The 19,577-nt window shown below is 46.5% G+C and overlaps 6 protein-coding genes across 6 annotated transcripts; 4 read left to right on the top strand and 2 right to left on the bottom strand.

Annotated features, from left to right (window-relative positions):
- Positions 1-788: 788 nt before the first annotated feature.
- On the bottom strand, positions 789-1,907 carry Asppvi_004294 (ribonuclease III; the record flags this gene model as incomplete). The annotated part of the gene is made up of 1 exon (XM_043300249.1): positions 789-1,907. One exon carries the CDS (start codon positions 1,905-1,907, stop codon positions 789-791), a length of 1,119 nt encoding a protein of 372 aa, XP_043156184.1.
- Positions 1,908-2,078: 171 nt separating this feature from the next.
- Asppvi_004293 (mitochondrial 37S ribosomal protein mS33) lies at positions 2,079-2,562 on the top strand (the record flags this gene model as incomplete). The annotated part of the gene is made up of 4 exons (XM_043300248.1): positions 2,079-2,117; positions 2,215-2,384; positions 2,437-2,486; positions 2,534-2,562. The coding sequence occupies 4 exons, from the start codon at positions 2,079-2,081 to the stop codon at positions 2,560-2,562; spliced, it is 288 nt and encodes a 95-aa protein (XP_043156183.1).
- A 1,185-nt stretch (positions 2,563-3,747) lies between these two features.
- On the top strand, positions 3,748-5,476 carry Asppvi_004292 (U2 snRNP complex subunit CUS1; the record flags this gene model as incomplete). Its single annotated transcript, XM_043300247.1, has 2 exons — positions 3,748-3,804; positions 3,869-5,476. 2 exons carry the CDS (start codon positions 3,748-3,750, stop codon positions 5,474-5,476), a joined length of 1,665 nt encoding a protein of 554 aa, XP_043156182.1.
- Positions 5,477-6,595: 1,119 nt separating this feature from the next.
- Asppvi_004291 (uncharacterized protein) lies at positions 6,596-8,209 on the top strand (the record flags this gene model as incomplete). Its single annotated transcript, XM_043300246.1, has 2 exons — positions 6,596-6,618; positions 6,682-8,209. 2 exons carry the CDS (start codon positions 6,596-6,598, stop codon positions 8,207-8,209), a joined length of 1,551 nt encoding a protein of 516 aa, XP_043156181.1.
- Positions 8,210-9,162: 953 nt separating this feature from the next.
- Positions 9,163-9,676, top strand: Asppvi_004290 (endoplasmic reticulum retention protein; the record flags this gene model as incomplete). The annotated part of the gene is made up of 3 exons (XM_043300245.1): positions 9,163-9,282; positions 9,338-9,588; positions 9,640-9,676. 3 exons carry the CDS (start codon positions 9,163-9,165, stop codon positions 9,674-9,676), a joined length of 408 nt encoding a protein of 135 aa, XP_043156180.1.
- A 6,205-nt stretch (positions 9,677-15,881) lies between these two features.
- On the bottom strand, positions 15,882-18,923 carry Asppvi_004289 (putative cytokinesis regulator (Byr4); the record flags this gene model as incomplete). The annotated part of the gene is made up of 2 exons (XM_043300244.1): positions 15,882-16,468; positions 16,520-18,923. 2 exons carry the CDS (start codon positions 18,921-18,923, stop codon positions 15,882-15,884), a joined length of 2,991 nt encoding a protein of 996 aa, XP_043156179.1.
- Positions 18,924-19,577: the final 654 nt, after the last annotated feature.

Genomic DNA, 19,577 nt, shown 5'->3' with positions numbered 1-19,577 from the left:
AGTTTTAATAGTTTTAATAGTTTTAATAGTTTTAATAGTTTTAATAGTTTTAATAGTTTTAATAGTTTTAATAGTTTTAATAGTTTTAATAGTTTAAATAGTTTAAATAATATTGTCTTATTCTTTATATTTAGTTTGTTAATTATATTATTAGTTATTTTTTAAAAGGCCTAGAGTAGTCTATAATATTTATAATAAAATTATTATTATTATACATATCTAGATTAGTCTAAGAATGTTAAAAATAATCAATCTACAAAAATAAAATCAAAGTATTCAAAATATTTTTAATAATTATAAGACTATATCTTCTAATTTTAGTATAATCTAGATTAAATTTTTAGCAGGTTGTTAAGCATTCCTAGAATTAAGTATTATATAATATAATAATTCATCTAGATGTATTATTAGATAGAATAATATTATAGTAGGAGTATTTTAACATATATAAGAATATGATGTAGGTCAGTAGCTACTATATATATCTTATTAATATTAAAGGATTATAGCTCCCCTTTATAATTTTACCTAAGATATAAAGGAATTTAAGGTGTAAATAAGCAAGTAACTATACATATAATGATAATAACTAGTAGATATCCCTACACACCTGATAGGCCTTCTTGAAGCCACATACATACCTATTAATATCACACTAGCTAGCTACTAAGTAATTAAATAACATATAGTTATAATAGGTATATTATATGTGCACATAATCTAGTAGATTAATCTAATAACCAGAACTAAGTTTATACTACTAGCAATGAATATTTATGTTTAACACCTTATATTTTTGTTAATTCATGAGTTTTCTTTACCCGAGAAATACTATCTATAAGAGGCTCATTCAACAGGGCTTGCCGTGCAGCTGCATCCCCTGCAACTGCTTTACTAGGTCCATGACCAGAGCCTAGATGCTTATTTTGCCAGCCCCAACCAGTAAGGTAAACACCAACATAGAAAGTCTGCATCCCACCTCTTAACTGTACAGGTGAACGCTCGTCAACATATTTGAGCTTAACTCCTTTTCCCATGATTTTCTTTGCAAGGGTCTCCTTTGCATCCAAAGCAGTCCGCCGTATCACAGTATCTGTGAGCCTTGGAAGCCATAGCTGTGTCAACCATTGTTCAGCAATATGATAACCATCAGCCGGACGAGACAAAATAACCGCAGCTACATAAGCCTCGAAGATGTCACCTTTAGTCTTGGTCCATCGCCTGGGCTGGTTAAGCAAGTCCTGTGGTATCGACGCCCTGCCGTCGAGCCCGTATAATGTCGCAAACTCCGACAGCGTCTCATTCTTGACCAGAAGCTCCCTTATTTGCGAAATCTGACCGGAAGAAAGATCCTCAAACCTGCTCCAAATGAGCTGCGTAGCGATCAGCTCTATATAAGCATCTCCGAGTATCTCAAGGCGATCGTAAGTCGACTTCGAATCCTTACTCAAGCCGGGATGTGTAAAGACCGCCAATTCCAGTGAACTATCCAGAATAGGAGGTAATTCGGGTATGCAGAAGGAATTTCCATTTTCTTGCGTACGGGTGAATTCGACGGAGTTATTGTCAGGACGGCTGATGGGCGACACAGCAGTCTTTGCACGGCGCAAAGCCTTGTCCAACTCGATAATGGCATTTGTAACATCATGCCCAGCATGATCCCTTAGATCAACAGAGTTCACAAGCTCCCGAGTCAAAGTTTTTAGCAGGGATAGGCGAGAACGCTGATCCTGCGTCAATGAGCTTTCGCCATCAGAAGGCGCCTTTTGAGCCTCTCTCCCGATGCGACAGGCCAATGAAGATTGATCAGCTTCCTGTAAGGGGCCCTTCGAGGCAGTGCGAGACTTGATCTTTCTGCCGTCGTCACCCGAAGGTGGATCGAAAACAGATTTTCTTTTCAGATCCATTAAGAATTCCGAGACTTAGGTTGTTAACTCGCGGTGTTCTCTTATCTTCAGCACTATTCGGTAGGGAGGAACTATCCCACACATCAGTCACATGATCCGTTATCGCAACCACCGTCTTTCACTCATCGTGCACTGGAACTTCCAAACTTGAAACTGGGCTCCACAGCAAAAATGGCAGCTTCATGTAGCCGGATACTTGAGTTGGCCAAGGTATGCTGCCGAATTATCCCGTGGCCTTATATTGCGTTACCTTGCTGATGATCTCGAGACTCAATGTCGTATATTCTCACTCAATTTTAATCCCCAGCGGCTGCGACTGGGCAATAAAATTCTACGCCAGCGACTGCGAGGACCTTCACTGGCGGCGTGGTATCCCAGAAAGACTGTTTCATTCCGTGACTTGCAGGATGCCTATCGTCCGCTCGGCTTGACCGTCTTCGACGAGTATGAGGACGATCGGGAAGAGGCCATTCAAATGTAGGTCACAACTAACACTCCGGGTAAAACCTTGATCGCTGATTACGCCTAGAGCAAAACTGAGGGGGAAGGGAAGGCCTAAGAAAAAGAGATCTGCAGCTGGTATGACACTTATACTCGTTCAAAGACTCATGCTGACCGGTATACAGAATCACGATCGGCGAAGAAGAAGAAATAGCCAGTGCCATAGTGGAGTCCCCATGTCCTATGTGGTCGCCATACATAAGACGCGTCTCAGCTTGCTATCCTTTCACACACCTTACAGCGAGATACTGCGTTTAGACTTGTGTATAGTTCGCCTTCATTGTTACCTCAAATCCCTTTCAAGATATCCAGGACGTCTTCCCGCTCCGGTATGAACCCATCTCACAAAGCTTGCCTGATCAGTGTTGCCCTCCCCGAGTCAACGACTCGTGAGCTGCTATGTTCCGAAGAAGGCGTTCGAGATTGGGCTAATGGCGTACGCGCATCCACTTTACGTCAACAGCGCCTTTTTCGCTTCGATTCACATGCTGGTCGTACTGAGTACTTATTGTATTGTATATTTCGGAAATTTATATTCAAAACTGGGCATGATCAAATTCCTCATTTGCACATATGTTATACTCTGATGCGGTTGTTCGAACACGTACTGGCGGCGAGATATCGCCAATGCTCTTTATCCAGTGTCGAAGTATCGCGGCCTAGGTAAGACTCAAACGAACCTGATCTGGGCGAACCTAGTAAGGAAGCCCTCGACATATGGGTTAGACATATAGATAATTGGAAAAACTCCGCAGGTCAGGGTTGCCGAACAAGCTGAAAACCCGGAAGGAAGAAGAAAGAATATTGGTTACAGAAATACCTCTATAAGCCCCGGAAGTCTGATTTGGCTGTTTAAAGTATAAAGTGAACATCGCTACGCCGTGTTGATGCAGTTTCTTGTCGCAGATGATTCACAAGCTATAACAATGCACTTGCGTCAATATATAACCACTAAATGAAAGGTTACCATAAGTACAAGTTTGAACAAATAATCGAACCTGCTCCTAGCGCTTAGGATAGTGTAGATCAGTAGGGTTCAGCCGGAGTCGAACCACGACTTATACTGCAACCTGCAAGTTTGCAACGCTGGGTATCATCGGACCTTGTCTCTTTCAGCGTGGCAGCCTGCGTTAGTCAGAACGGGAGCGGATAACTAGCTAACTAGCTAGAATGGCAAACTGAACTCTTGGCACTAACTTCATTTTAACCATCATCAGCGCTCTAGCAGGACTTGCAAGTCGCGTCAGTGATTACGTTTATATTCAACACAGTTGAAAAAGTCACACTGACGCTATTATTATTTCTGGTATACCTCTTCTGTCCTGGTTGAATTCAGATCATGAAACCGAGCAAGAATCAACTAAGAAGGGCCAGGAAAAAGGCCTTGAAGACGAAGGTAAGCCGAAAGCAACCACTTACCATCAATACGATCCAGTCAAATGAGATCTGACATCAAATAGGCTATTGAGGAATATACTGATGCATCCCATGAAGCACCCGAAACGCAGAGCCCGCGTTTAGTTGGCCAACCCGATGCTGCCAATAGCACTTCCTGGGAGGTGGACCTGGACGCCGGCCATTCGCTATGGCAGATGTACAAGGATATTGCCAGAAAGTTTGACGAGAATGAGGACGAAGTAAGACCATCGGCACAGCCTGAGAAACCGGAGGTCTATTTCGATGAAGACGATGAAATTCCGGACGAAGATGACAAGGGACCGAAATTATCAAAAAAGAAGAGAAAAGAATTGACGAAGCTTTCTGTCGCAGAACTCAAGGCAATGGTTCGAAAACCGGAAATCGTCGAGTGGACGGACACGTCCGCCCCCGACCCAAGGCTTCTTGTCCATATCAAGGCTCACAGAAATGTTGTCCCCGTGCCTCTTCACTGGTCTTTAAAAAGAGAGTATCTGTCTTCAAAGAGAGGGGTTGAAAAACCGCCTTTTGCCCTGCCTAAATTTATACAGGAGACGGGTATCTCAGAAATGCGAGATGCTGCTTTGGAGAAACAAGAACAGGCAACTCTGAAACAAAGGCAACGCGAAAGGGTCCAGCCCAAAATGGGGAGACTGGATATAGATTATCAGAAACTTTATGAGGCGTTTTTCCGCTTCCAGACGAAACCGGAATTGACTCGTTACGGTGAGGTTTACTATGAGGGCAAAGAATATGAGACCAACCTTAGACACTTACGCCCTGGTGAGCTCAGCGCTGAGCTGAAGGAAGCTCTCAATATGCCGCCTGGTGCACCTCCGCCCTGGTTGATAAACCAACAACGATATGGGCCTCCGCCGTCATATCCGGCTCTGAAAATCCCTGGTCTCAATGCTCCTCCGCCTCCAGGTGCCATGTGGGGCTACCATCCTGGCGGGTATGGCAAACCGCCTGTGGATGAACATAACCGGCCACTTTACGGTGGCGACATTTTTGGTGTGCTACAACCACAGCAAACTGTTCAACAAGGAGAACCTGTTGAAAGAGATCTATGGGGCGAGTTGCAAGAATCTGAACCTTCGGATGATGAGAGCGAGGAGAACGAGGATGAACCTGAGGACGATGTGGATACTGAAACAGGCTTGCAGACCCCCAGCGGATTGGAGACACCTGGTGGTATAGTGTCAAGCGTTCCATCGGAATATATTGGGGCAGAGAACGTTGCAGGCGAGTTTGACGTGCGCAAGAATTATCGAGGTACCCAGACGGAGGAACATGTGGGACGTCGGAGTGCTTTTCAGGTCATCCCAGAGAAACAAGCCCACGTACAGGGGTTCTTTGGAGCCGACAGAGTGTACGATCTCAAGGCGCCTCCGGAGGGCTTGCCTATGCTCGGTGCTGAGGACCCAAATCGAAAACGGAAGAAGCCTGGTGATGTCGACGTGTCGGTTGACCCAGACGCATTGCAAGTGAGCGATGGGATGAGTAAAGAAAACCTTCGGAATCTTTACGAGTCACATAAGCACCAAGAGACCAATCCCAACTGGGATTTCCAAGAAGACTTGAGTGATATGATCGCTTATGAGAGTCGGAAGAGATTGAAAAAGGAAGAGGATCGACGAACAAAACATTGATGCCCGGTTCTGAACGACAACATAGGTAGCTGTACCATCGCGTCCCTCTTTTAGCGCGTTATCTAAACAATGTCCAATGTCTAATCTTAAAGAGCCATTTGCTGCTCATAATAGCCGCCCGTTCTTATTAGACTTCCCAAGTCTGCCAAGTATCTGGTCGGACAATAGAATCACAGTCACTGGGTTGAGCAAATAGTCTCCAAAGGGATTTTCCCATAGAGTATAGTTTAAGCTGGTTACCTATTGTCCTAGAATTGCACGGTTTTTCTGTACTATGAATGACAGGCTGGCTACGCCGAATTAACCTCAGCTTTGCTCCGCTCACTAGCACAGGGTTCGGGCCTATGGCGATCACCATCTTACTAAGTACCTTATGGTCTCAGAGCGTCAATTTTTGATGGCGTAATATTTATTTTAAATGCTACTATAGTAACTAACCTCTTGCTACTGATTCCACATAGCCTTATACTTACCCAAGGTAGTAACAAATGGGATGCAGTAACTGGCAATGGCTAAGGGGAATCATATATATGGGCGAGGGCTATGACGGTAGTAGGCAGCCCTATAACAGCAGCGCCATACTCCAGCAGAATTATACTCCGTATTCTATATATAGATAAGGGCGGCTCTAAATAGGAGATCATAGATAGATGTCGCTAAGGCAGTGGAAGGCTTAGGAAGTAGAAGCTTCAGGGGTAGGAAAGTAGCAGAGAAACAGAGAAACAGAGAACCAAGGCCTGAAGGACGAGGCACTAGGGCTAAACTAAATGAGGAAACTTTGATTGATGGCTAAGATTATTATTATATAAGCCTTCGCCACGATAAGAGATGTTTGATAGCTTCAATGTAATTTGATTTGATTGGTTACAGAGAGTCCAATCACACGTGACCTTCAGTCTTTCTTGTAGCCAATGTAAAATATGGGGTACGGCTGTTACATTTCATAGAATAGATACAGATTCCTCTCTCAAACTGAACACCCATCAGCTCCATCTTGTCGAAAGGATTGTTGCCTATATTGTCATTGTTGGAAAAAATTATCATTACATATAAGCAGATGACAGCTGTTGCACACTGTTATAGCCACATTACATTAAACGTCGCGGAGCTTTGAGCAACATGGACTGGGAACGCAGTAGAAGGTAGGGTTTTCGTTGATATTTCCTCCGAGACAATCCTTTGCCTAACGTGGTCTATCTTGCTAGGTTCGAAGATCATCGTGGTAGGGAGAGCTATCGACCGCCAGCTCCTCGAGGCTACAGTCGTCACACATCCCCGACACGAACTCGTTCACCTCGGCTTGTCGCTGATACATGGGTGCCCTCCTCTAGTCGACACTACGGTCGTTTAAGAAGTCGTTCACCGTTGCCTTTCAGACGTCATTCTCGAAGTCCACCTTACCGGCACAGAGACTCCGATCCTGGACTATTTGCAAACAGTGCTCCAAGGAGATTCTCGCCTAGACGAGATGCACGCCTGCGATCGCCTCAAATTGGATGGCGTCCGCGTTCACCGTATGATGACCGCCCTCGTGATAGCTCTCGCGGTCGATCTACCCCTAGACGGCGAGACCAGAGCCCTCCTAGGCAAGACTTCACGTACTCGAAACGAGAGCGCTACCCACCGACTGTCGATCGCTACAAAAAATCTGCGTCTCCCCTGAGGCGGGGTCCAGGTCGTGCCAGTGATATCACTCCCCTGACGACAAGTCATCGTCGACGGAGTTCTTCGCAGGAGTTCCGAGATCGTCGTCCAGATAACAATACAAGCCAGGCACGGCCTTTACCTTCGACTTGGGCTGCTTCAACTATCCACAATTCAACCTCTAGCTCTCGTTCGGACTCAAGGCGTTCATCCCCTTTGAATGACGCGACCAGGCCGGCGGTGCGCGAATCGAGAAGCGGGTCACCAGTCATTCGAGACTTTCCGCAGCGCCGCCTGTCCGTATCTTCTGATCATTCCTCATCTCGTCAAGCTGAAACAATCTCGTCAAATGAACACAAAAGTCAAGGAGATGCAACAGATACGCCGCCAGCTTCGGTGCAAATCACTGCACTTTCAAATGACCGTGGTGTCTCGGACTCCATGTTGGGCCGTACAGAGAATAACCCGGAGTCTGCTGATGCAATTTCCGGCGCTACCCCTCAAAGTGGACAGAGGTCCTATGGCCAGGCTGCAACGCCCAACATATCTGCAGGGCCCAAGCCGTCATTTAGCACTCGGGGCTCCATGGTATCCCTACTTTCTGCCCCGACTCGCCCTCGCGGAAATTTGAATCCGAAGGATTTTGCTCGTTCTACTCGTCGTGGACACATGTCAATCTCGCAAGCAACTCCTCCCACAGGGCCGCGTCATGGCCACATCCCGACTGGACCCAGTGTTGACTCTGATCGGCAGCATATCTATCGGCAAAATAGCTTATCTGGGACGTCTTATCCTCGCCAAAGGCCCACCAATTACCTTGCCGGCATCAATACAATTGTCCCAGGAGGCAGACTTCTGGCGTACGACCTAGATTCTACTGTGGAAAAGCGGCTTGCCCAGTTAGAGATGGACAAAGAACGGTTATTTGAACAAATTGCAGATAGCCAAAGGCTGAAGCACCTTGTCATTAGAGACTGGGAGAGGCTAGATAGAGAGAGCTCTATCTGTGCATTGAAGAGTGAGCTAGCAGAGGGTCATTTGCTATGTATTACTGATGGCGAGAGTATGCATACAAGTACCACATTTTAATGAGAACCTGGGGGTCAAATTACAAACTCCTTTTTGGTGATTCGATCCTATGCCTGAGTTAAAACTACCTTTCACAAAACATGCGTGGAGTGGAAAACTTCAATGATCAGATGAGAGGGTCGGATATCAAATTATTTAGCCTTCGCATCAGAATATTCAACTTTCTGGAAATGATATATCGTATAGCCAGCAGGTACTAAGTAGACTAGTGAAAAGAATGAGGTGGGTCTCTGTAGTATGGAATATCATTCGGACCGACCTATTGACAATTGTAGCATAACTACGCAACGCGTCGGGTCGGGCCTTGGCGCGCAAGCTGAGGCTTCGTGTCAATATCTTAATATCCAGTGTCCACTTTTGCAAACTGTGTAATACCATCACGTCTGCGTGGATGACTTTACCCACTCACTCAGCGACTTGCAATTGCCTCTATGAGTGCTGAATATTGACATCCTCTTCATTGTGGATGTGATTGAATACCTGCTCCCAATCCATCTCTATCAAGACTCGCAGATTTTCAACTTCCGGCTTTTGCTAGGAAGTTCATTTGACCAGTATGAATATTTTCAGGTTATCAGGTGAGCTACAGTAGTCAGATCTCATCAAACGGCTCTATCAAACTGATATACTTAATAGCTGATTTTTCTCATCTAATATCCATCTTCATCCTTTTGCATAAGATGAAGTCTTCTAGTGTACGACATTCCGATTTATTACGTTGATATTATCTGACGCAGAAATGTAGAGCTGCTCTGGTTTATCTTTCAAATCACAAGTTTTGTATCTGCTGGTCTTTCTCACACGCTATCTCGGTGAGTCCTTTGCGCTGCCCTATGAGAGCTTTCATTAACCATTATGACGGCCTAGATTTATTCTGGACTCTCACCGACTCCTTATACAACACCACCTTTAAAGTCCTGTTCATATGCTCGTCGGCTTACATTATCTACCTAATGCTCAACGATTACAAACCCACCCGGGATCCCAATTTGGACACATTTAAAGTCCAATACCTTCTAGGGATCAGTGCTATCTTGGCCGTCCTATTCCCACATGATTACAGCATTTCGGAGGTCTGTTACTTTCTCAGAAATAAAGAGGCCTGTGCTTCCTCTAACGTTTCTCAAGATACTCTGGACCTTTTCCATATGGCTTGAATCCGTCGCTATCCTTCCACAGCTTTTTATGCTCCAGCGCACCGGAGAAGCAGACACTATCACCACACATTACCTCTTTGCCCTGGGACTCTACCGCGCCCTCTATATACCTAATTGGGTTTATCGTTACTTCGCAGAGAACCGCTTCCAGCCGATACCCGTCGTGGCAGGTATAGTCCAGACGCTCCTGTATTCGGACTTTTTCTACATCTATTACACGAAGTGAGTCAATAGCCCTCGCATCATTCTTAGCGTTAGGCTAATGGAGAACAGGGTAATGAAAGGGAAAAAGTTCTCCCTCCCGGTCTAAGTGGCGACAGGGCGGTTCAGATGGGTGGTGATCTAGCCGATACAGAAGGGTAGAAGCACGATTTCCCCCGTGATTCTGATGAATGAATCAGTTCATATTACTCTGAACAGATCATGTCTTCCCTACATCATTGTGTATGTCTATCATTAGAAGCCCTTTGAAAGTACAAGGGTTAGATATGTATTGTATACATCATTTTACAAGCTCAACCAGCCTCCTAATTCTGCATTGTTACCTTGCACCTGCAGCCTGTAGGGATCTTTATACATGCTGGGCACATTAATGATCTAATGCAAGTGAAAACAACCGATTTTCTCTGACATTTCATTCTATATATGCGGTGTGCATGGGGTGACATGAGCCAAGACAGGAGCCAGATGCAGTCGCACATCACTTGTTAGCTTCTTTCTTGCCATCTTATAGATAGTCAGACCTTCTCGTGTTAGTAGCATGATTCCCTTCAAATTATATCTTTGGTGCATCAGTAGCCGGCCAACATGCTGTATACATCTTTGGGTCCCGGGGCAACAAGACCACTAGTTTAACAGTGCTGGGCAGGCATTTATCCTCTTTCACTTGTACTTGCACAACCATGGAGAATCTGAGCACCTGGTACAATGTAGACATACTAAGAGAATGAAAATGAGCAGATCTTCAGATATTTAAAATTATTCTGCAGGGTCTGAATCTCACATAGCGTGGAATCAGACGGTCCGCAAACCCATGTTTAAGGCTGCTGGATAATAGGATACTTTGACCTGTTCAAATTCAAAAGATTAGAAGTCTCGATGGTTCGCCTGATCATTCGCAGTCGCATATGCCGGGCCATAACTGAGTTGAGACAAGTCACTGCCGTGGAAGGCATCCAATGTCATGGACAAAGGACTTGGCAGGTTGGCCACCGATGCTCCGCTCAGCGATCTCACAGAACCTGTAATGAGGCCGGACCGTCCAACTGAGTCATGATAATTATCTGAGTAACCAGCGTGACCATTCAATTGACTCAAATAGTCTGCTTGCGACCTCTCCAGGGTGGGCTGGCCATATAGAATCGAATCTCGCCTACAATTTGGGGGGGAGGGAAGTCTGTGCGAACGACGTGGAGGCTCACGTCGAGGGGAGCTTCTGCTTGAACTAGGGGGCGTCAATCGTGCACCACCCCGACGAACTCGGCATGTAGGACATATCTTGACGAATCGGGAAATGAGCTCTTTTGGGACCCTTCAGACTGGTTAGGAGGATCATCGAGGATAGTAGGTTCACTCCAGACATGGTACGATATTGAACAGCGTCCTCAGCAATAGGGATAAGGATTGCTTACCAGGAGTATATTTGCCGAACTTGTGCTGATGTTTTATCCCTACCGCCATGCTGACATTGCTGATGTGCCCTTGTGAGTATTTTGAAGAGCTTTTCTCGAATGGCTACAGGCTTTCCTTCGTGACAGATAATTTTTGCGCACTTTGAACCAAATCACAATATTAGTGCAAAAGGGCTTCTTGAACTCAACAGGTGAAGTACAAACATTTGAGGATTCAACGCCAATAATTTGAAGTTTGAACATCTTTTTCACCCAGAATCTATTCTCAACAACTTAGCAGCGTTTCCCATCATCAGGAGAAAGTCAAGCAAGTGCCCAGACTGACACACCCAAGGGCAGGAAGATTGGGCCAGGAGCTTGGGACCAGGGAAAGGTACCTGAATTGGGCTGATTCAATGGCAGTATCTTTTGGGTCGATCAGCACAGTCCTGATGTTCCGTGCTCTCCTGGCATGTATCAATGCCTTGTCTTGTTTCTTAACTGAGAGATCATTCACATAACTGTTGTACCACGTAAGTGGGAGTACTTCAGAGGGTGAATTGAGCGCCTGGTATGAAAGAACTAACCATCTTATCAATTGATCAAATTCCCTCACGCTAGGAAAACCCTCCAATGGAGGAATAACTGGCTCTGACAGCATCGTGTTCTCATTGACGGATTCCTGGCTCTCTATTCCTATCTCACTGATTGTTTCATGAAGACGTAGATACCTCGGCGACTGCAAATACCGCATTTGCCGTGCACATTGTACGGGTTGGTGCTGCACAACTTCATCTTCTGGGGCGACCGGGATGGAGTGCGTAGATGATTGATTGATGCCGGGGGGTAAGCCGGCCTGAGTGTAGGCGGGTCCGATTTGAGATGCGTATGAACTGAACGTTTGTTGCGAGAAATGATGTGGTGCCGTGCCATTGCTGGTGAAATCATGGCTATCCGCATGACTATAAGAGATGGGTAGAGCAATCTGCTGATTCACTAAATAGTTGTCATGACCCTCAGTGATACGCCTACTAAAGCCGCTCATGTTGATGGACTGTTGTAGCTTCGCTGGTTGAACACGGTGTAAGCGTAGCTCGCAGGCGACAATGGGTAATGATTGTGGACGTATGCCAGGTCTTCCTGATACCTCAAGACATGTCATGACAGAATAACTATACAAGAGGATGTACTGAAAAACATATAGACATAGAGGGACTCACCCTAGTTGTTGATATCTGGAAGACCTGTTCCTGACGTCGGTAGATATTTAAGCAAACCGCTCGCATTTATGAACGGGGCAGCACCAAAGAGGGTTTGGGGCAGAATCAATTGCAGCAGAGCACACCTGGAGATATTGAAATAAGCCGACAACTAAATATATGTCTGAAAGGTTCGAGCCCATCCCTGACCCAGTCAGTATGACTCGCATGAAGAGAACTGCCATACTAAGAAAGAAGCCATAACAACCGTATCCGACAGCGATGCAAGGTCACCCCTGATGGAGCTTCGAGGGAACGAATACAGCTGCTGCAATCCCTGAAAAAAAAGAAAAGGACAGAAGCTAGAACCCTAAACATAGGTGTGTTGAAACGCTAGATGCCCTAGGACCAGGTGGGGTCGAGGATTGAGCAGCTATGAGGGTAGGCCAGAACCAGCCTGTCAGGTACCATGTATGCAGAGGGAAGCTCCTTTGCGACAAAGCGCAGTGAGCTGCAGCGTCAGAAGAACAAATATTCGAGTTAATGGAAATATAAGCGGCAAAATCACAACAACAGAGCCGGAGCTGTGAAAAGGGCAGGGATCCAACGTTAGACTTTACAGGAGACAGGAAGCAGAATAATAATATGAAGAAAGGAGGGGGTATCAGAGGGTGAAAAAGGTCACATTGCCACCTTTCCATAATATAATGGTCAGTTTGAGCTTCTTTATTAGTTCATTGGCCAGCATATAAAATGAGAGGAAGATTGAACATGGTGATATTGACAGTATTAGGTCTGTGAAGCTTGCTGCTCGTGCTTCCAGAATAGTAGATAACACACAGAACACATCAGTACAGACCTAATAGACTTCTTAGTTGCTGATCCTAGGCAATCATAATGAGATCGCATAGGTACTTGAACATTAACCACTGTCACACTTAGGGTGCGGGAGGGAGAAGGCTCATCTGGATACCATGTCTGGGCAAGCAATCACTGCATATATTTCTTGTCCTTGAACTTTTGTTTTTCATAGTGTAACAGGAAAGGGTTGCGAGGTTTGGTCTCTCTCAGCAACCGTCCTGAGATGCTTGTGCCTGTGTCCCATATAGATGAATGAGAGATCAAACAATGGCACAATAGGATAAGTGATCCATCTCCAGTGATCAATAGTGACGGAGGGTTGATTGCTGGGTTCAGCTCCGGGGCATCTGAGTGCATGCCATAATTGCAGGCTGCAGGGCGCCTAGGGTCGCGCATATGTTTGCGTTGGAACCCGTCGAACCATTGGACCATATATGTAGGAATGTCTGGGAACACGAGCCTCGACAAGGCTCTTCTCTGCAGTTGTTGCTGGGTGCTCTTATCCTCCAGTACCTACGCTTCCAGGTGCATCCGAAAAGCCGGCTGGCACAAAGGAGATGAACTTTGCCACTTAATAAACATCATCCAGGCAGAGAATGACTGACACATCATCGTTGGACGGCACACGACCTGGTGAAGAGTTGCGGTCAGATTTCCTGTAGCACAGTCTCGGACCTGGCTTTTCCCTGTTGTTTGCTTTTCTCCCAAAACCACCGAAAAGGGAGAAAAATACGAATGGCGAACCCGAAATGATGTGCTGGATGCAATCATCATGAGCATTGCCAGAACCAAAGACAAGTGCTCAATTTCATCTTGTGTCAAGCTGGATAATTATTACTGGTAATTCATCGACGATTCCCGGCCGATTGGCGGATCCTGGGCAGTGATGTGGGTATTTGTGAGCAAACTCTATGTTTTGCCTGCAGTTCCATCAGTAGTTCGCTTGCTTGAATCTCGTTTTCATACTGGGAGTTATATTGTTACCAGTCGGTAAGTTCAGACAGAAAGCCTACCAACAAAGCCCCTCTGGGCGCTGTCCTTGCGCTTGTAGCCATTGGCGAGCTTGGTTTGAAGTCAACCATCATATATATGGACGATTGGACCCCGTACTTCGTATCTTAACCCATTATAAACATTGATTGTTACTTCCACTAAGCTTGTGGAGGAACGATGTTAGCAACCATCCAATTTGGAGCAAAGCCCTAACATTTGACTGAAAGATCTGTACGGAAGCTCCCGTCATTGCCCGATTTCCCTACCCAGCAATCATTACAAGATCCCATGGTAATAGCTACTAGCAATGAGAGAGGTGAGAAGTAGAGAAGTCTGACAAGATGGATATGAAGAGATGATGGCCTGGGCAGAAATGGAAGAAGAATGGAAGTTGGTTCAAGTCGACAAATTGACTACATGCATGAGCCTAGACTTTTCGTTCGTTTAATGTTGGCGCGTCCTAAGGAAGAAGTGGATGGATGCAATTCCATATCTGAGCTGTAGGATTCTGCTTGCGTTTTATGCTGCATGTTCCTATGGGTTGTACACAGATGTTCGAGTTAATTTTATCATGCTCCCTCTTGTTTAACGGTGCCTATTTATAGATCGGTCTTGGATTAATCAACGCAGCCTCTTCTATTGATTAATCCTTTCCCTCCGGCTTGTTATGTATATCATTATATTGTATGCACCTGTTATAATCTACCGAGCATTAGCCTTACTTATTGGCCCGCTTTTCATCTTCTAGCCATGAGGCCTTGAAAAATTCCGCTTTTCCCATGCATGCAGCCACTGTCCTCTACAAGATGCGTAGGGATACTGTTGGTTTACTGGCAAGGAGACCCGGTGATATGTGGACTAGAAGCAGCTTGTCGTAGTAGCTGATTCATAGAGAGTGCCGCTCACTTCAGCCTGTGGAAAAGAACCGAACGTGATAGGGAGCAAGACGTCCCTACGCAGGAGGGATCATCCATACTAGAAGAGGCCCATGGCCCCAATATACTATCTATTCMCTACTTGTTATTCGCGGTCAGTGTTGATCTTCTTATGGCCCTACAGCTCTAGTAATACTATGGATACCTTAGTCGGAAAGTTTGATTTCAACAGGTATCACGTAGGTATGCAGCATTATTGTCATCCAAGGCAGCTCTCAGCACCCACATGCGTACATGAGCAATTCTTTACCCACTAACAATAATATCACCTCTCCTACAATAACACAGCCCCGTTAGGAACTACGACCTATGAAGCTAGATAGCATGAGAATTCAATTAGAACGAATGGATCAATCTCGACTCTACTTCGAACCATCTCACTCTAGTCCAAAAAAATGAAACTCGAGACAAATAATTAAGCCAAGGTTAGCCCTAAAATATCCTACTGGTAGCTAAGAAGTGATGCGTATGCACAAACATGCTGATAGCGGACCAAGCCACAAAAGAAAATCGGGTTATCGGTTGCAGATCTGGATATGGATATATTGTCACAAATTATAAGTACACGAAGTCACAACACAATCGCCGTGGCAGCACAGTCGCAATTCAGCAGAAACAAGCGAGAGAAACAAGTAAAAGTCAAAGTCGTATCTCGCTGGCCAGTTTCATCAGGGTCAACGGGAGTATATCGTAAGCTCATGCAGGAAGTTCATAGGCAGCCGAACCAGAGTGAACACTGACCCGTATAAAAAACATCGTCCCAGTCGAGTCCTCAACTGATCAATACCTCGACGCTCCATTCAATCAAAGAAACAGCAACAATAAGAACAGACAACCACTAGGATGCTTTCCTGGGTATCGCAACATATCCAGATTAATAGTTATGTCCCCCGATAGACGAAGTACGTTGAACATGCTCACATGCGGCGGACTTCTTGAGCTTGATGAGAGCCATTCAAGCCAACTATATCTCGGATGGCCCACCTCCAACTGTTTCCATGTCTATCACGTTCGGATTGAACCCATTTTTCGACCTTTCGCCTCCACTTCTCTTCCTCGACACGTTGGCGTCTCACGAATTCTGGGCCAACATCAAACTCCTCTGTCATAGGCCACTCGTCTGATGAGTCGCCGCAACTCGGCTCATCACCACTTACAGTACGGTCGAAAATATCGTAGATACCAGAACCTGGGCCACCTGGAGGTTTCCTCTGACTTTTTTCTTCGAGGTCATCAAGTCCGGCGAAGACATCGTCTTCAACCTGCACTGCCACCATTCCCTGTGCGCCAGGCTGAGATGATGCCAGCTTCAGCCAGCACATACGTCGTGGATCGAAAACCATCCCACCAACGACCTGCACATTCTGCATCGCACTCACATTGGTGATCAACGCAGGTGCCGGTTTGGGGGACTTTGGGGATCTTAGAGACTCAAACCCAACAACGGAAGACTCGTTTCCCTCCCACTGGAAAGAGTCCGGGTTGTAATGCATACCATTCAAGTCTAGAAATTGTCAACTCTAAATAAATTCGAATGCAGGGGGACAACACGTACATTTCGGTTCCTGGGAGCCCTTTCCTATTGACTTGATCAGGAAGGGCTTACCGCCAGACGCTGTGACACCTCTGGTTTTTCTGCCAAGCGTCGCCGAGTTCGAAGGAACACGATGGACGTTAGGATTTCTCCAGTTTGAGCTGAGAGGGCCAAGTGGATTGCTCTCACGACTTTTCAGATTGAATGCCATCGAAGCGATACGTTGTTCTCTTGCATTCCTTGAGGCGTTTGTATCCCGTGCAAACCGAGGAGTAAGGTCGTATGATGTAGGGGCGGTACATGGAGTCGACGGTGGTTTCAGAGCTTCTGTTCGTGCGGGATAAGTCTGATTATGACCGAGTCTGCCATGGAGGGACCTCGGGACACCGCGTCCAATTGGGTGCTTGATGAACTTGCTCTCTGCAAAGGAGGACGTAGGTAAATCGTCAAATGATTCCAGCTCAGTTCCATCACCGAAGTTACGCCTCCGCGTAGGTCTAGTGATAGTCTGCTTCGCAGCTGTGATCAAATTCTTACATTGAGATTCATCAGTAATGCTGTTCGAAATTGAATGTCGACTTGATCGAGAATATCGAGATACAGGGACTCGTGAGCTAAGGGTTTCGCCGGAACCGTCGGAATTTGTGCGACGAAAGTATCGAGGACCCTTGACGTTGACGTGATGAGATTGAGTTTCGGAAGCCCCAGCTGGAATAAATGGCGTTTGGGTCTTGCGGCTCAAATATTTTGAGTCGCTTCCTGTGCGCTCCACTGGCGTCCTTGTTCGAACGTGGGAAATGGAAGGGCGCGTGGATTCATCTCGGCGAGAAAGAGAACCCTGTGAGTATGACACCGACGCAGATTGCGGTACACTTCGAATAGTCGGCATGGATCGTTTGTTCCTGAGGGACTGTGTGCCGCTAGCGGCGCGGTCGGTGCTTAACGGGGTTTTGGGAGATCGAGAGGTCACAGATCGCCGGCCGGGAGTCGAAGGCGTCGGAGATGTCGATATTGGTCTTGAAGGCAAGCTAGAGACAGAGGCATGGGTTACATGGCCCCTCGTCCAAGATCGTAAGCCCGGAAACTTTGACATCGGAGCTCCACTTTCTGAAACAGTCTCGAGATGTGTTGAATGACGGTCATGACCCAAGAGGCGCGGAATCCGAGTCTTGGGAGAAACTGCAGTATTTGTGAACGTGATGGAGGTTGTTGAACGGCGGGCCGGACTGCTGGGACGTTCAACCTTGTATTTTACGTTTGGGTTGAGGGAAAGCTTCTTCAAATCGAAAGCATCGCCGCTTTCGATTTCGAGACCCGCGAAAAAATCATCAGAGCTAGTTAGCTCATACTCGGCCTGGCCTAACGGCGAGTAGCGCGGTTTATCAGTAGAGCCGGTATCCTGGCGCTTCTTCAACATTGATTCTAGGTCCAGAGGACCCTCGGGAATTACAAGACCGTCAAGCCCTTCATCATCGCTCTCGCCGGTCGGGCAACTGGAGGCACTAGGACTAACAACCGAGACTGCGGAGCTTGGAATTGAACGATAGTCTCTCTTTGTGCCACCGAAGCGAATCCCTATACTACCTTCGGACCAATCCAGATCGAAATCATCTGGAGCAGGGCTAGTGGCCTCCGTACCGTCTTTGCGAAGAGAGAGATGAAGAGGAAAATCATCTGCCGGTAATTCGAAGTCGTCCTCAACATTTTCGACTGGGGCATTAATCATTGTTACGCTGTGCTCGGCAACTGATCTGGTCGATTTTGGGGATCGAGGCTTCGCAACTTTGATAGTAGGGACATTGTCAATATCCGCCAAGTTGTGATTGCTGTCATCCGCAAATTGACTTAGATTTGTCAGGACTGACTGCAAGCGCGTCGAAAGATCATCTTCCCATAAAGGAGAAGGAGAACTTTTCACTGGACTGTTTGTGGTTGAACTGAGCTGCCTGAGCGTCTCAGGGAAGACTGTGTCCTTAAAATTTTTGAGCTCGAGCACAGTATCAGGACCTGGAAGCTCAACGTCGTCAGACCAATCGTCGATAAAGTTTCTTCTCGGTTTTCTTCGCCCAATTCGCTTGATCGTTCCCCCAGTGAGAGCCGATTTGGGAACGTTGACTGGCAACGGAATCCCTGCATTCTTGGCAGATGCAATGGCTTCTTCGCTCAAAACTTCGTCGTCATCAGGAAGCTGCACCTGCAAATCCTCATCTTCTGCCGCGTTCGAGTCCAGGTCAGAGCGAGCAGACCGACGGGATGATATAGAGTCTCGGTGACCCGATCGACGAGTGGATACATTCGTTACGGATGTAGCAGTAGACGCCGTACGGATATGGATGTCTTCGTAACAGTGTAGATCCCCATCGTCGTCCCAACACTCGATCGTCTCTTCGTCCCCATGTGGGACCTGACTGGTCGATGACTCCATGTGACGGACAGCTTATCGTAGAACCGGTCGTGACGGAAGAGAATATCATGTAAGTTCAAGTGGGACCAACTTAGGACAGGCGATTCCAKGGAGCCGGCTTAGAAAACCCGCTCGCTAACACAGAGTCGAAAGCCAATTGGGGCATCATCCCGTTGTCCCTTGGTGGAAGTGCAGTATTCCCAACGCAGAGCGTCAAAGGCTATCTCAAATCTGATGGCAGTACTGCGGATCTTCCGGTGTTACACTGCAGATTCAAGTTGAACTAAGACTTAGGAAGTCAGTGAGCACGTTACGGAGATCAACGCAATCAAATGCTCGGGAAGACGCCAGGAATAAACTGAATATCCAGGCCTGTACCTCTCGTAGTATGCTGGTAAATAGAATCGGTCGAGGGTTTGGAGGCACGAAGATTGCGGCGAAGTACGATTTAATCCAAGTGACAAATACTCCGGAACTTTCGACGTACGAGGACGCAAGGTCACTAAGGTGGGTGGCGGGGAGGATTCCTCCCGGAGGGTGGAGGGAACGTGCTTTTAGGGGACGACCAAGGGGGAGAAATAATGAGGAGGAGTTGATTGAAGTTCTTGGAGTATGTGACTGGGGACAATTAATCTCGCTCTCTGCTTCCCCACCCCCTCAACCTTATCTCTTTGA

Source organism: Aspergillus pseudoviridinutans (assembly GCF_018340605.1).
Source record: "Aspergillus pseudoviridinutans IFM 55266 DNA, scaffold_3, whole genome shotgun sequence".
NCBI lineage: Eukaryota > Fungi > Ascomycota > Eurotiomycetes > Eurotiales > Aspergillaceae > Aspergillus > Aspergillus pseudoviridinutans.
This window is presented reverse-complemented; position numbering and strand designations above follow the sequence as displayed.